The following is a 15,108-nucleotide window of genomic DNA, read 5'->3' on the forward strand; positions in this document are numbered from 1 at the left end:
TTCAGAGCAGTAACTCATGATTTATACCAAGTAGTCCTAAGAAAAGGTCTAAAATGAGAACAAAAGGAAACAGAAAATCTACTAGAGATTAGACAATCACCATCTTGTCCAGTTCCAGAGAGTAATTTTTTGCTGCAGGGACATTAAGTAAATCATTGGTGAAAATAAATCAAGATTAACAATATTTCTCCAGTCCATTCTTCTGGATTTTCTAATGCATACAGCCATGTTTTATACCAATTCTTGTAATAAGTTATTACAAAAATAGCTGAAAACTAGCAGGCTACTGCACCCACCTAAGTTTTGTTGACTTTGCTGTGGTTCTCTCCATTCAATAGCACAGTGCAGAATCAGTGGCTTAGATTGTAAGCTTAATGTCTGGATATACTCCAGCTAGATCTTGAAGTTCAAAGTTTGCTGCTGGTAAGTAAGAAATAAATTAATAGGAGTAACAGCTCCTCACCATTTGCCGCTCCTTAGTATTACTGGAATTGAATTTCTCTTAAGCCATGGTCTGTTGGTCTGTTTGGATGGTGAAAGGGAATTTCATACAGTAAGATCTGCACTTTTACAGTATTAAACATTATTAAAACAAAGAAAGGCTGGAAAGTGGAACATGCTGCTTTGGTGGGCTTCATCACAGTTTTTAAAATTAAGAACATTTAAAAAAAAAAAACACAAAACAAAACACCCTGAGAGGCTAATATATGTATCAGTGTGGAAGGATGCAATACACACCTGTCACCTAAAGCAAAAGGCCTCATGGCTTAGGACAAGACTTAATTCAAAATACTAGACTCAATAAATAACATTTAGAACTAGACAGACATCGGAGCTACTCACAATTACACTCCAAACCAGAAACTGCAAAGGAGAAAATGGTGCCTGAAAGAAAAGGCCAAACCAGAAAATATTTTTAGGGAAAATCACGTGGAGCTAGCCTATAGAAATCGCTGAGAACTAACGGTATTGAAATCTCAGGTTTCTACAGAACTAACGTTATCTCTTCCAGAGCTACAGAAACATCTCTCATTCCATCTCATGTAGTATCTATACTCTGCCAGACAACCTACAAAACAAGCCAAACAAACAAAAGCAATACAAATAGAACTCACTCCTGCAAACCAAGCGGTATAGTAGTCACACCACTTGCTGGTGTGATCAGAACAAAAGACCTCCAGAATGAGGAGGTATTTAGGAGAGTTTTAGACATTCATAAATTCCTGCTTCTGTTTAAGAACTTTTAACCTCTTTCTTATCTGTTCTAGACCATAGTTAAAAGATAATCAGTCACAAATCCTACTCTATTCCTGTGCTTTCTAGGTGCAAATCTGCCCTTAACTAAGTCATGCAACACAGAGCTGAACACTGATGCATCCTTTGAAAAATACTCAAGAATTTCCTGGGGCAAGTCAGTAGCTGAAGATCAAATAAAGAAAATCCAGAAATTCAGTAGTAGTAACTCCTCCCCCTCTCTCCTTTATTCCACAGTGGACCTAATTCTACCAGTAAATCTTTGAAAGCTCACTGTTTTCTGGGCTGAGAGGCTAATTTGCTCCAGATGAGCCCAGCACTCACCTACTTCACTCTAAAGACAGACACCTGTGGCACATCTTTTGTGTGGGAAAAATGTGCCAGCCACTTGCTAGCTACTGGCTGGGTCATACGTACCTTGTCAAAGTGATCCATTTAATTTAAGATGTGTAGATGCAAAATTACACAGCCCAGAGAAAAAAGAAAGCAATAATTTTATTCACTTGACACATGCTGTCTTGAGGAGAGTTCAGCTTGTAACAGTAGTTAATCATTCACAAACAAAACAATACGATTAAAAAAAAAATACTACTTGCTCCTCACAGCAGAGGATTAATACATGGTGTACCGGGTAACTGGTACAAAACACACGCTCCACGGAAATAACTGCATTTTTATTGCACGTTTTCGGGAAAACTTTATCTCTTTAAACTTTCATTGTCTTTGTACCTCAGAGGCAAAAATTACTACATAGAAAGGTCTCTTTCCTTTCCCGGCCAGCTTTTTAAATGACTGGATAGTAGTGGTTGATTTAAGGGTGGGGTTTTTTTGGTTTTGTTTTATTTTGTTTTTTGGGGTTTTTTTGGCTGATGGTATTGCATCCAACTAGGACATGTGTTTACCGCTTGACCACCTGCCTGAATAACAGTAACTGACCACAAACTCCGCATTGTTAGTAACAACTGCAGAGTTTCCTTGGGTTCGCCTGACTGAACGAGCTCTTCCTTCATCGTTGTGAGGTTAAAAGCATGGCAAACAGCACAGACGTTAACACTGGCCACCCATGAGGACTGGGCTTTGGGGCACACTTGTGCCCTGTGGAACAACTGCCACGTACCTCTCCTTGCCCACATCGCAGTGCAGGAGGTCAGCCAGCCTCTGTCCACCACACTATCCTTCCACGAAGGCAGTTACTGAAAGGATACAGTTGTCCACGGGGAGACAGATGCCACGGCAATCTCCACACGGAAACAAGACACATCCTAGAAACCCTGTGTCAGCATTTTAACACCACGTATACCGATTATGTGCACTTGCAGCGGCTGTATAATGATGGCAAGCGCCTGATGTGCGATGTTTGCGATCATTTGCCATCCCCATGCACTCTGGGGACTGAGCCCACGTGAAAATCTGGCTGTTAAGGTGCCGTCCCCAAACTTGCTGGCAGCGTTTGGCGGGCAAAGCCACAGCCTCTCACCTCCCGCTCCCCCACCGCTTTCCGAGGGCCGCCTGCCGCCTCCGTGATCCACCTGTGGCGGGGAAGGGCCCCGAGGCGTGGCTGCGCCCAGCTGGGCCCGGCCCGCCCGAGCCAGGCCTCCCAGCCCCGGAGCGGGGCCGCGCCGCGATGCCGGCCCAGGCCGCAAGGGGCGGTCCGGGCCCGGCGCCTCTCTCCCGGGCGCAGGCGCCGCCGTGAGCCCGCGGCTGAGGGCCGTCCGCCTGCGGCCGGCGGCTCCATGCGCTGCCAGGTAGGTGCAGCCTGCCGGCGCCCCCGGGGAGCGGGGCCCGGCTGGAGGCGAGGCGGGGGCCGGGGAGGGCGACGGGGCGCCCTCAGCGCCTCCCCTCGGCGGGCAGAGAGAGGCGCGGGGCGGGCGAGGCCTGGACGGCGGGAGCGGGACGCGGGCCCTGCGCCGGCTCACCCCCTGGCCTCGCACCACCCCCCCGCGGTTTTTCCTGCTGTCCTGACCGCCGGGCAGGAGGCACGCCACGGCGCGATTCGGCGTTAACGAAATCCAGGGAAAGCCTTTCCTCGCCCCGGTTTGGTTTCGGTTGCTTGCTTGGTTTTCCCGGCGCGTTAGGCGCGGGCGGCTGCCTTGCGGCAGCAGGCCCCGCTCCCTGACGGCGGCTCTTCGGCAGGTGTCGGTGCTGTACTTCGCCCGGAGCGCGGAGCTGGCCGGGCTGCGCAGCGAGGCCCTCTGGGTGCCGCGGCAGGTCACGGCGCGGCAGCTCTGGGAGGAGATCGTCAAGGCGCACCCCAGGTACGCGGGGAGGCTGCTGCTGAGGCGCACCGAGCTCAGCCTGGCTGGGGCTTCTCGGTAAACACGGATTCAGCATGTAAGGTTGAGCGGGAACACGTATCAGGACTTTGATACCGTAAAGACAGTGACATTAACCTGCAGCGAGTGTTTTGGCCAGCTGGAAGTGCTGTAGCTTTAGGTACGCTCAAGGAAAGACTGGGTCCAGTAAACGTACCCAAAAGTTGAGCCTGAGGGGTTCTTCAAGAGGTGTGACCCATTGCCCAGAAGGGCTACGGTGTGCTCACTCGCTGCACGTGAAAAGTGAGCGGTGCTAGTAACCAGCAGAGGAGGTGGGATGTCTCCAGGAGGGGTCAAGGACAGTCAGGGCAATAAATAAGACATTCATGATAATGTGCGGGTGTTTCCAACCGCTTATCTTTATCTGTACTGTTAGCCTTTGGTCTGAGCTTGTGGCCCACTCTGGAAGGCAGGTCAGGAAGGGAACTGAAGCCATGCCACAGGCATCCAGCCAGGCAGCCCTTACTTGAGAATGGAGATCAGCCACTTTAAACCTTCTCCGCTTCCCCACACAGTTGGTTGCATTTCATAGGGAGTCCAGTCCTAGAGAGCGCTAGGTGTGCGCTGTAAGGACCCCTGCGGGTGCTGGTGCTCTGTAAGGTTGTCAGCAGAAATTCACCCTGAAGTTAAGGCTGAGGGAAGGTGCTCAGTCCTGTCAAGAATGAATCCGATAGTCAAAGGTGCAAAGTGGTTTTGGAGAGGGGAGTGAAAAAAAAAGAAGTTATAACAGAGGTCAAGGTCCTCAGGGCTTAGTGCTGAATGCACTGGAATTTTCATAACTTTGGACTTAGATGCTAAAGTCTTCCTTTAGGCACCACCCTTCTTTATTAGATCTACTTTCAAAGGCTATGACAAAAATTAACTATTTAGCAATGGCATTTTTTTCTGAATGAGAAGTTCTAACCAAATGTTAGACCAGGGGCCTTTTCATCACAGAGAATTGAGACCAAGTGTGTTTTGGGGGAGGAGGCAGTAGGGAATGAGCGTATTTTACTTTGCAGCCTGTTACTTGGTGTCAGAAGTAACAGCAGTAGCACCAGCACCATTGGTTGGTTTGCCGTAGTTTGTCAACTTTGTCCTTTTATGAATGATGACTTGGGGCAGTACGTTTTGCATGTGCAGTTACTTCACAGCGGCCTTCTTGGAAAATGCTTGTGATTCTAGCTTTTCTGGAAAAACTCAATGTAATTGTAGGGCTTTGACCGCAGACTTTTGTTCACATTGCTAATGGATATTCAAACTGCAGCTTGAGTGTACTTGACAATGCTCTTCTGTTCCACCCATTTTACCCAATGAATTAACTTGCAAGTGACATTAATTAGAACCCATCCTTCCAATGGGCACTTCAGTTTCATAGTTGCACTTGGTTCCTCAGTGGTTTGCTTTACTTTGATACAGTCCCTCTCTTCAGTCTGCCCTCTGAGTCAATGCTACTGTGTTTTGCTTAGCTTGTGCCTTGCCCACGGTTGTCGAAATAGGATTTTTACTTGTACCCTTTTGGTGTGCGGGCTTGTTTCTAGGCACTTTCTCCGCTGTCTGTGTCAGATCTTGTAGTCTCAATAATGGTTATCATGCCTGTACCTTCTAAAGTAAAATGTTGGCATTCTTTTTCTGTTGTCTTACTCTTGCTGCCCTCATCTTTACTGTGTCATTGCACTTAGTCATGGAACTGCCTCCCTGCCTCATGGTATGCAGAGCTGTGGATTTTCACATCACAGCAACATCTTATAGATGTGAAATCGAGTATAGAAGGTCTACCAGAAAATGCACCATATCTGCCTGCTTAGTTCTGTAGCCGTGCCTTATCAATAGCAGATTTCAGACCTGTAAGTACAAAAGGCCCAAAGCCTGATAACTGTGAAGCTGCACAGCAAGAGCAACACTGACCACTTCATGAGATATCACAAACAGCATCCCTCAGTGCTTCTTGCCGTGTAACAGAATAGCTTCAGTCCAGCCAGACTGAATCAAGGGAACTTCTAATTCCAAAGTACATGGCTGCTGCCTCTTGAGTTACCTACTTCTTCGTTAGAAGCTTCATTCTGATGTAGGCCTGTAACAAATCCAATTCCTGACTTGTGAAAATTACACTGAATTGGTTTCTCCTTAGCCACCACAAGAAAATTCAAGAGTAGGAGGTGGGTGTTTCTTGCATTTTTGAAAGTGTGTTGGAAGCAGAGTTGCATCAGTCTTGGTGGTATTTACCTCAGCCGCCCTAGACTGTGCATCAGTTTGTTATTTAATGAAATCTTATGGTTAAATGCAAACGCTTTATTTAGAAACCTGTTTGTGCTCCTGCCAATCCCCCTCAGGCTTGCTGTCATCCGGGATCAAGTGGTTTTTGCTGTTCGGCAGGAGTACGTGCTTCTTGGAGATCAGCTCCTGGTCCTGCAGCCTGGAGACGAGGTTGCCATCATCCCACCAATTAGTGGAGGCTGAATTTGCCCAGGCTTTGTTAGGTAGGTATCACTTCTTGCTAAGTTTCCTGTGCAGTGTTGTCCTGTGCTAAAATATCTCACGGATTCTGTTTAATGTTCCAATAATATTTTTTTTTCTTCTTCTTTTCAGGTTTAGGCCCAGAGGTGTGATGCAGTTCTCTCCCTCCACTCCAGTCATCTTTTATGAGAGCATAACTTGCATTTCTTGCTGGAGAGGACCATTGTGCTGACCAGAAACTATAAGCTCGTGCAACAATAAATTATTAACACATATGCAGTAAATGTAAGAAAATTGACAGAGAGGTCAGGCATTGTTTTGGATTTGGGTTCATTGTTTTGAATTTGGGTTTTATGTCTCTATTCTTCCATAGTTGTTTCTGGCTGCCAGTAGATTTCCAGCTTGCCTAAATAAGATAATAATGAGAAACCTCATGCAACTTTTTGGCAGAAAAGATGATACAGAGAAAGAATTCACTGCTGCTTAAAAAAAACCCCTTTTTTGTTTGGTGCTGTCAAAGGAACAGGTGTCCTTAGAGTAGCTTTATTTCTTTGCATGCTTTCAAGTGCCAGTCCATGTATTTACTGCAGTTTGTTCTATTGCTGATGCTCAAAATACTTCTTTTCCTCCTCATTCTTAGATGAACTGATGACTGGTTTCTACTCAGAGAAGTTAAATTTTCTGCTGTGTCACTGAAACAGACTGATAATATGAGGTCCTTAAGGTTTTTGAGAGCAAATTAAACTTCAGGATTAGAAATCTAATCCATGTTTATCAGAACTCATTGTTTCGAACTGTGTTTGATTTCAGGGTAAGATTAGGAGGAAGGGCTGACAACCTTACCATAGATTTACTAGCACAGTGGTCCATGATGGTTGATGGTACTGTTCAACTGGGGCCTTAGACTAGTTCTAGTTTTGTCCTACTGGACCAGACTTTACTAGCATGAAGGAACCTGTATGCATTAAAAATCAGGTCATTGCTTGATATTTGCAGTTAATACTCTCTCAGCAAGGCTGCTGAGAAATGAATTTGCTGGGGAGACTGGCCTCTTGGGGTAAGGAAGTAGTAGATGGTGCATGTTTTCTGCATGAACTGGGGCATCAGCACTGGATATAAAGCATTTGGCCAGTGCTAATACCACCAAAAAAACAAGACCCTGTTTGATTTCAGCTTTTCTGTTGAGCTATGGGTGAAAGTGAAGAAGTGCCAAAAGATTTTATCAAGCTCAAGTCTGAAAAGCTCTCTGTAGATGAAGTATCAGAGCTGGTCATTTCACCATACTGTGGGGCAGTGTCTCTTTTCATTGGTGAGTTTAATATTTCTGAGCTGGATCTCTGGGTGTGTTAATAGTATAATAAAGGGAACTTAGGTTGTCTGCACCCCAAACTCATGCTTCTCAAATAAATAAATTCCTGGACTGAACCCAGGATGTTTATAAAACACATTCTGAATTATTTAGAACAACATCATAGCAGCATTTAAAAGTTGCACTGGGACAAAGTGGTGAGAAGCTTCCCTGCTCTTGTGGCTGTCACAGGACTGAACAGAACAGCAGCTCCAGAGTACAGGACTGCTTGGGAGCTATTCGCCTCCCCTTGGACACAGCTTGTTCAGGGTGGGAAGTGGGATGCTGTGGCTATGCAAACTTGTATGAAAGCTTCTGCAACTCACATCTTGGTTGAAAGTGAAGTACTGTTTTACCCATGGGCTGGTGCAGGTCAAGGCTGATAGCTCTTGTCCTGTTGCTTAATGTGCATGGTACACATGCTGAAACCCCTTTGTACTTAAACCTTAGTGCCACTGGGCTCCTAAATACTGAGCACTTAAACATTGCATGGACAAATGCAATAATAGCGCCTCGGCAGTTAACACAGAAGATGTACCAACCTTGGGCATTACAGACTGCAGACTTGTGTAATGTGTAAACTGAATTCTTCCTTGTGTAGTAAAGATTCACTTGTTCAAAGAATCTCTTTAGACAGCCATGATTAGGTGAAGTCATTTAAATTTGCACAGGGCTGACCTTGACCATAGGAGGAGATCCTGGGTTTTACTCGGTATTTGTTTATAATATATCATTATATAATAAATATATAATATATATTTATTCATCCCTTTTGGTTGATAAATGATTTGTCTTTAGGTACTACAAGAAATAATTTTGAAGGGAAAAAAGTGATTCACTTAGAATATGAAGCATACACTTCAATGGCAGAGAGTGAAATAAAGAAAATCTGCAGAGGTGTTAGACAGAAATGGCCGTCAGTCAAACATATTGCAGTGCACCATAGACTTGGGTATGTATTGCCAGGCCCCATCCTTCTGCAAGTGGGAGTATTAATTCTTGTCTAGTGAATGGCTTTGCTTACATAGTTGAAGGACACGCAGGAGTCTTTATGAACTAACACAGCAAAGCTGGCTTCAGGATCAAACTCTTGCTGTGGAGCTAAATTTCAGAAACAGTCTTTTCAAAAATGTGTGTATTGGTAGTGTTTGCTGGAGTCCACATGTAGCCTGCAGGATCCTTGATGCCGGTGCGATGGTTTAAAAGTGGGAAGGAGCGATTGAGATTTCATTCCAGGGAAGGGGAGGCTGTTGGTTGGTTTGGTCTTTTCTTAAGCACTTTCTTTTGTCTCTCTTACATTGAAGTGCTGCAGAATGTTCTTATTGTCAAATTTAAGTCAAATTATGCCACAGGGAACCTGAAATCTTAGACTACGGGGAGGCAAGGGGCACAGTAATTGCTAGTAATAGTTGCCGGAGAGCCTCCTGTTGTTCCTTGAGTCTTGGATAAGCATTTTCTGTTGGGTTCAAAACACGGAATACTAGTGTCTGACATACTTTTGAGCTTTCACTGTTCATAAGATTTCTCACTGAAACGAGCAGGATTTGCAAAGTCTGTTGCAAATGCTTATTTCCCTCTCTCAAATTAATTTAGGAGGTGACTACAAAGGGTAATACTAGCTTTGAGAGGTATTTTTGGTAGGTTTCCTGTGTAATCAACAGAGAGAGTGATTCTCTCTTGAGGGCAGCTCAAAGCATTTAAGCGTAGATTTTTTTTCCTATGAACCATTTGCCAGAGGAGTCTTACTCTAGAGGGAGGGCTGGGAGGCAGCTTTTGGGAATTCTACCCTTATGAGAAGCAAAACAAAACCTTGTGCTACTTCTGTTAAGTTGGGAAAACGACATACCAAACAGGAAAAAATTGTAATTTGAAATCAGAATTTGTAAAAAAATGAAGTCTCATGGCAAAATCAGAAGTTTGAGGCACTTAATTTCTTGTTCCATAAATTCTTCTGCAAACTGAGATGATTTCTTATGTTTCCAGATAAGAACTGGCTGTTCCTAACTTAATGTTCATTATTAAGCCAGCTTCCAGTGAGTTTCCTATGCGTTGTTGCAAGTTAGCAATTTTCCCCTCTTAATTCCATAGACTTTGTTTAAAAAAAAAAGAAAGAATGGAAGAAAAAAGCCTGTGTCTGGTGGGTTTATTTATTCTAAAGTGTGGAATTCTCACATCTGGAACTGATTTTGGTTGTGGTTTTCTGTCTTTTAAGAAGTGTATAATCTTTTAGACATGGCTTGACACTTGCTCAGTATGAATGAGTCAGGAGAGCGTGTGGCCAGAATACTGACGTGACATGGCCACAACTTTTGGGTGCTCTTGATGTTAAGCATTAGCTAAAGCTGCTGTTGTTCCTCTTCTCTCCCTAGTGTGGTTCCAATAACAGAAGCAAGTGTAATTATTGCAGTCTCCTCTCCACACAGAGCAGAATCCCTTGAAGCTGTAATGTACTGCATCAATACTTTAAAAGCATCTGTCCCAATATGGAAAAAGGTATGTTTGGGAACAAATTTGCATTTTAGGCCTGTGCCATAGTCCTAGACAGCCGTGCTAAAGGAAGGTTGCTTGTGCTCTTAAAGGAAGCAACTGAAGCATCACAGGCGGCAGTTGCTCCTTACAGGATGTCAATGTCTAGCACCAGTGAGTTTCCCCTAATGCAGCCAGGCCCATCTGTGGCAGGTTGGGCACCTGGAAAGCCCTCCCTTGCCTCTGTACAGCTCCTCTTCCCCTTAATGCCATCTTAGGGTCAATGTGAAGGAGCCCTGAGCTTTCTCTTTTCAGTGGCAAAACTTAGTTCTGCGCAGACTTGTGGAAGAACTTTGAATCAGCTTTGCTTTGGACAGCATTGCAGTTTGCAAGTAAAAGTGGCATTTCTTGTGTTTCTTCCACTCATCCATGTGGCCATGGGAAAGCACAGAGCATTAGGCAACAGCACACAATAAAGGGATGAGCAGAGGTCCCAAAGCTAGTATGGGTACACAATGTGTGGAGAGACCAGCCTGGGTATAGAAAGAGCCTTATTGTATAACCACAGTGTTGCGTGCAAGTAGTGAGCATTACCTCTGCCTTCTCTCCCAGGCAGAACTTGTCATGTGGTAACAGCAATGTTCTCTGCTTTGCTCCACTTCTCAGACACCTTTCAGGAAGCTGGAGTTCTTTGATCTCAGTAGGAATAATCAGAGCTCAGAGCCCTGCTGAATTTGCTGATTAGGACTGGACTGCTCGTAGTCCAGTCTGTCCTGAAGATCTGTATTTTGTTAGACATTTTTTTTAATATTGACATTTTGTATATGCTTAAAAACTGTCCTAAAAATGACGGTACATTAGGTTAACATGCCGAAGGATGTTTGGCAGTTTCAGACACAAGTGCTGGGTACTGTACCGTTTTACATCTTTTCTTTTAGATCTGTTTCTCGAATTGACTTCAGGATAGATGGACCCGACTAAATTTAATGGGGCTCAGGCTGAGGTTCAGCATCTGCCCATGCATAAGTTAGTATGTTCTAAGTGTGCTGCCCTCTTTTCTCTTTGCCTGCCAAGTGCTGTATAGTCCTACCGTGATCAGTAAATAACAGCAGGATGGCTGTTGGGTTGTTTGCCCCGACTTGTGGCTGTATGTAGCAAGACTGACAGTATTTCCCATTCTTTGTTTATCTTTACAGGAGATTTATGAGGATGAATATTCTTGGAAAGAAAACAAGGAATGCTTTTGGGCAAATTCAGAAAAATAACTGTACTCTTAAAAATAAAGCGTTCCTAGTGAACATACTGGTGTAGCTTTGAGTTGTCTTTACAGAGAATCTACATGTTTTTAAGCAGGTGTAATAGGTGTTTCACTCTGAATAGTTCAACTAGGACTGAAGGAAATGAGTAAGTAATAATGGGGGTTTTTAAGTGTTCTTGACTTTCCTTTGAAATCATCTCTGTGCATTTGAACATGGAGTCAGTTTTTAAAACAACCTGCCCTAAAATTCTTGGTTGCAAGTATTTAGTCCTCTGTGATATACACTGCTTTAATGCCTTTACATTGGTAGTCCTTGTTCATTGTCTGCATGGGAGGTCACAGGACAACTGATATATTATTTTTTTTTTAATTTTGAAAAAAGTCCCGAGTAGTTTAATTTTATATGACTGTAGAATCAGTTTGCAAGCTTTATGCTATTTTGACATTCTTGTAACAACACAAAAGCTACTTGAAGTAGAGTAAACATTTTGGTACAGACAGAGAGGAAAATATAAACTATACTCCAGAGTTCCTAAATTTTTAGTAGTGGTTACATTCCAGTAGCTCTGCCTCACAGAAACATTTTTACTGTGCAGCTGATACCACAAGTCTATTAAATTAAAAAATATGGACAGACTTTGATTCAAAGTTAGGTCTAATACTCTACCAGCAACAAACTTGCATTAGTAGTAACATGCAAACCTGTAACTGCTTGATGCTAGCCAGAAGATTAATTTTGAAGGAGCTTTATTGGCTATTTAATGAGTATTAGTAGTTTGACTTTCGACATGTTAGGATTCAGAGTCACTGGAATTGACTAGTTTTTCAAAGGAAGTAGAGTCTGTTGAACTTTTTGCCGTTTATATATGCATTTATATTCACATTTGTGATTTTAATACAGTTTTTCTCTTGTTACTGTTTTGAAACCTAGTTAAAAGAGAAAAAGACTGACAGTATGCCTGTGCTTCCACTAGAAACAATGGACTGGTCATCTGAGTAAGATTATTTTATTTATGTAATTTTACTGTGCCATGACAGTGTTTAGAAGATAAGAATTTAAAGTCCCATTGTGTATGGCATTTCTACTAATGCTGAGAGGCAGTTTTATCTAGTCATCATTAACAATGTAGACAAGATAGATACAAAGGAAAGGAAATGAGGTAAATAAAAGTAAAATGATATGATCAAGTGTAGATAATCTTTACATTGCATAACACTTAAACCTCAGCTGTATAATCCAATTCATTGCTTCTGCTGTAAAAATCTACAAACAGCTGCTAACTGCACAATATAAATGGAGAAAAATAAGTTATGAGCTTTCCCCACCCCCTCAGTGATTTGATTCAGTTTTAATACTTAGTGATGTAAGGTGTTTAGACCTCTGTGACATATACTGCTTTAATGCTTTTACATTGGTAGTCTGTTCACGGTCTGCATGGGAGGTCACAACAGGATAATAATCTTACTTGGATGAGCAGTCCACTGTTTCCAGTGGAAGCAAACATACTATGTCAGTCTTTTTCTCTTTTAACTAGGTATCAAAACAGCAACAAGGGAAAAACTGTACTAAAATCATAAAAGTGAATATAAATGCATAAATAAACTGCAAAAATAATCCTGTCTGGATTAAGTAAACCCCAGTGAAACAACTTCATGCAAAAGCATGGTTAAACCATGCTTGTTAACTTACTGATACCCTTTTCCTTAGTGGAAGTGAGTGAGTCCTTCCTCTGAAGGACAGCAGCTGCTCCTTGCATGAATACGCAACCTCCAATCCATGTGGGCCCTCTTACACAGGCAGAGCTGAGCAAGTTCAAGGTTGAGTTTTCCTTTGCTTTGGAGGTTGGAGAGATGTCCTCTGCTATTTGAATGTAATTTTTACCGGGAATTGTACAAAACCCTGAGTACAGATCACTTTGTCAAATAATTATTTTTAGTTTTAGAAAAGAAAGAAATACACAAACTTTCCCATTTTTGGTCTTCATTTTTCCACATTCATGTTTACTGTTACCATGCAATTAATTATTGTATTTCACAAAAATAAATGGCTATCTTGCCTTGTAGTGGATGGTTCATGAATGAAGTAAAACTTGTGGAGTGCTTGCTTACTGGTGCTGTGCTCTGATGCAGAAAAATAGTGGTATTTAGAACAGGTAAGTTATACTTGCAACCCTGTGATCAGGGGCACTTCCTCTGTTGCACGAGTGCGTCTCTAGTGTTGCAGTCTCCTGGAAGATTTCTCTAGGGTGACCTTAAATGCACCTTCCCCATCAGCAATGCAGCTGGGAAGGAGGGTGCAGAAAAGAAGAGAAAGAATAATTGTGTACTTCCCCACAGTGACCAGGAACAATGAATGGAAGAGATGTACTGAGTCACAGCTGAGTGTTACAATGTGTGTACGCTGCCATGGTCAAAACAATGAAATGTCATTTTGTGTCCCTAGCTGTGTGTGAGGCAAGTACTGCTTTGTTCTGGAACAATGATGTATCAGTCTTGTGTAACTTTGGGTTCTTCAGCTGGCATCTAAAAGCAAAATGGAAATGCCCCTAGGAGGGATGATGTGCATAATTAGAGGTAAAATGTGTTTCACTGAAATTTAGGTCCATATTCCGAGCTTGGTGTTCCGGCTCCCTCTGTAGGGCTACCCGCTATGCTGGGGCAATATTGCTGTAAGAGGGCAAATTCCTCTGTTCTAAGACAGCTGCCTGAGGCTGTGTCTGGAGCGACCCAGGAGTGCTTCCAGATTTCCAGGTCAGGGGATGAATTCCAGATGTGTCGGACCGCATGTCAGGGAAAGATGTGGCTGCACATGTCCTGGTTTCCCCACATGCAGGACTAGGCTGCTGGACAAGGGCTACCTTGTGTTCTGGTGAGGTCTGTGAGTGGGATGGTAGGCAGTGTATATACACAGTGCAGCCGCTCTCTGAGCTGAGTCCAGCTGTTTCTCTGCCTTGGCTATAGGGGAGAGTAATCCCACCCGTCCGTGGCTCTTCCAGCAGTGTCACAGCGCACTGCAGAGGTGGTGGCTCCAAGTGCAGACAGATGTTCCCGGGAACAGACACTGCAGACCAGAGGGTCATTGTGCGATTCCTGAAGAGATCTGCCAGGTAGGGGGTGTTTGTGGAAGGGACATGCATGTCTTAAGAGCGAGAATTTGTCCTTTTGGGAAGACGTCTTGGGCTTGGCTGGCAACACTTGAATACACAGATGCATCCCTTTGTCTGACAATGTCCATGTACCAGCATTGCTTAATTTTAAGAGTTTCCTGCCCTGATTTTGAGCTTTCATTCTTGCTCTGCTCTCAAGAGAAGCTCAGCCTGATGTCTATACGAAACAGTAACTGACGGATTGTCATGAAATAAAGGGGGAGGCAGGGGGACGGGACTGTGTTGCAGGGCGCCTACCCAGGAGGTGGCAGCCGAGAGACGGCTGTGCGGGAGGAGCAGCTACCAGCCTGCCCAGGTGCTGGCTGTGCTGGGAAACAGGCACTCACTGCGGCTGTCACTTGTGAAGGTGCCACTGTCGCGCTCGGGAGTGAAGACTTTACATTGCTTAACTTTGAGCTTGATTTTTGGCTTTTCTCTTAGCTCACTTTCCCTCAGCTGTTGAAGGAATTTGTGGGTTTATAGACTAACACTTTCATTTGCTCCCTCAAAAACATTAAAAGGAAACAAGCTATTAACAAGTGAAATTGTCTGTGAAAGCAGATGGTACTACCCCTTGCCCCCCCAAAAGCTCTGAAAATCAGTCTTGAGCTGTTCCATTAAATGTCCTGTGGAGGTACTTGAAGAAGGAGAGTTAAGAACAGGCAGATGATTATAAATCAGCAGTTTGAGTACTTCATGCCTGTTTTTTAAAAAGAAATGAGCTGTACAATTTGATCTTGTCATGTATTTTAAAAATTAGCATCCTGATCTATATTTATAGCAGTTTCATTTCAACTGTTTTACAAATGAGGACATCTTAAAAACTGCTACCACACCAGAGCCTGTGATTGCGTATGAATAACTGACCATAAATGAAGGTAGAAAGGT

At 43.6% G+C, this 15,108-nt stretch overlaps 2 protein-coding genes across 3 annotated transcripts; both read left to right on the top strand.

Moving 5' to 3' along the window:
* Window positions 1-2,888: 2,888 nt before the first annotated feature.
* On the top strand, window positions 2,889-6,782 carry MOCS2 (molybdenum cofactor synthesis 2). Its single transcript, XM_037373580.1, has 4 exons — window positions 2,889-2,999; window positions 3,388-3,509; window positions 5,879-6,025; window positions 6,135-6,782. Exons 1-3 carry the CDS (start codon window positions 2,988-2,990, stop codon window positions 6,003-6,005), a joined length of 261 nt encoding a protein of 86 aa, XP_037229477.1. The 5' UTR covers window positions 2,889-2,987; the 3' UTR covers window positions 6,006-6,025; window positions 6,135-6,782.
* On the top strand, window positions 6,173-15,055 carry LOC119141338 (molybdopterin synthase catalytic subunit). Of its 2 annotated transcripts, none has more exons than XM_037373578.1 (5): window positions 6,173-6,287; window positions 7,176-7,311; window positions 8,149-8,302; window positions 9,720-9,843; window positions 11,013-15,055. In XM_037373578.1, the coding sequence occupies exons 2-5, from the start codon at window positions 7,191-7,193 to the stop codon at window positions 11,079-11,081; spliced, it is 468 nt and encodes a 155-aa protein (XP_037229475.1). In that variant the 5' UTR covers window positions 6,173-6,287; window positions 7,176-7,190; the 3' UTR covers window positions 11,082-15,055. The 2 variants fall into 2 exon arrangements, with proteins under 2 accessions (XP_037229475.1, XP_037229476.1); XM_037373579.1 differs by having other exon boundaries at window positions 6,194-6,307.
* Window positions 15,056-15,108: the final 53 nt, after the last annotated feature.

The sequence above is a fragment of the Falco rusticolus genome, chromosome Z, assembly GCF_015220075.1.
Source record: "Falco rusticolus isolate bFalRus1 chromosome Z, bFalRus1.pri, whole genome shotgun sequence".
NCBI classification, from domain to species: Eukaryota; Metazoa; Chordata; class Aves; order Falconiformes; family Falconidae; genus Falco; species Falco rusticolus.

Coding starts and splice junctions, on each gene's coding strand:
- LOC119141338 (XM_037373578.1), top strand. CDS start 7,191: ATGGGTGAAAGTGAAGAAGTGCCAAAAGATTTTATCAAGCTCAAGTCT. Junction 8,303..9,719: donor GCAGTGCACCATAGACTTGG/GTATGTATTGCC, acceptor TTCTCTCCCTAG/TGTGGTTCCAATAACAGAAG. Junction 9,844..11,012: donor CTGTCCCAATATGGAAAAAG/GTATGTTTGGGA, acceptor TTATCTTTACAG/GAGATTTATGAGGATGAATA.
- MOCS2 (XM_037373580.1), top strand. Junction 3,510..5,878: donor ATCGTCAAGGCGCACCCCAG/GTACGCGGGGAG, acceptor AATCCCCCTCAG/GCTTGCTGTCATCCGGGATC.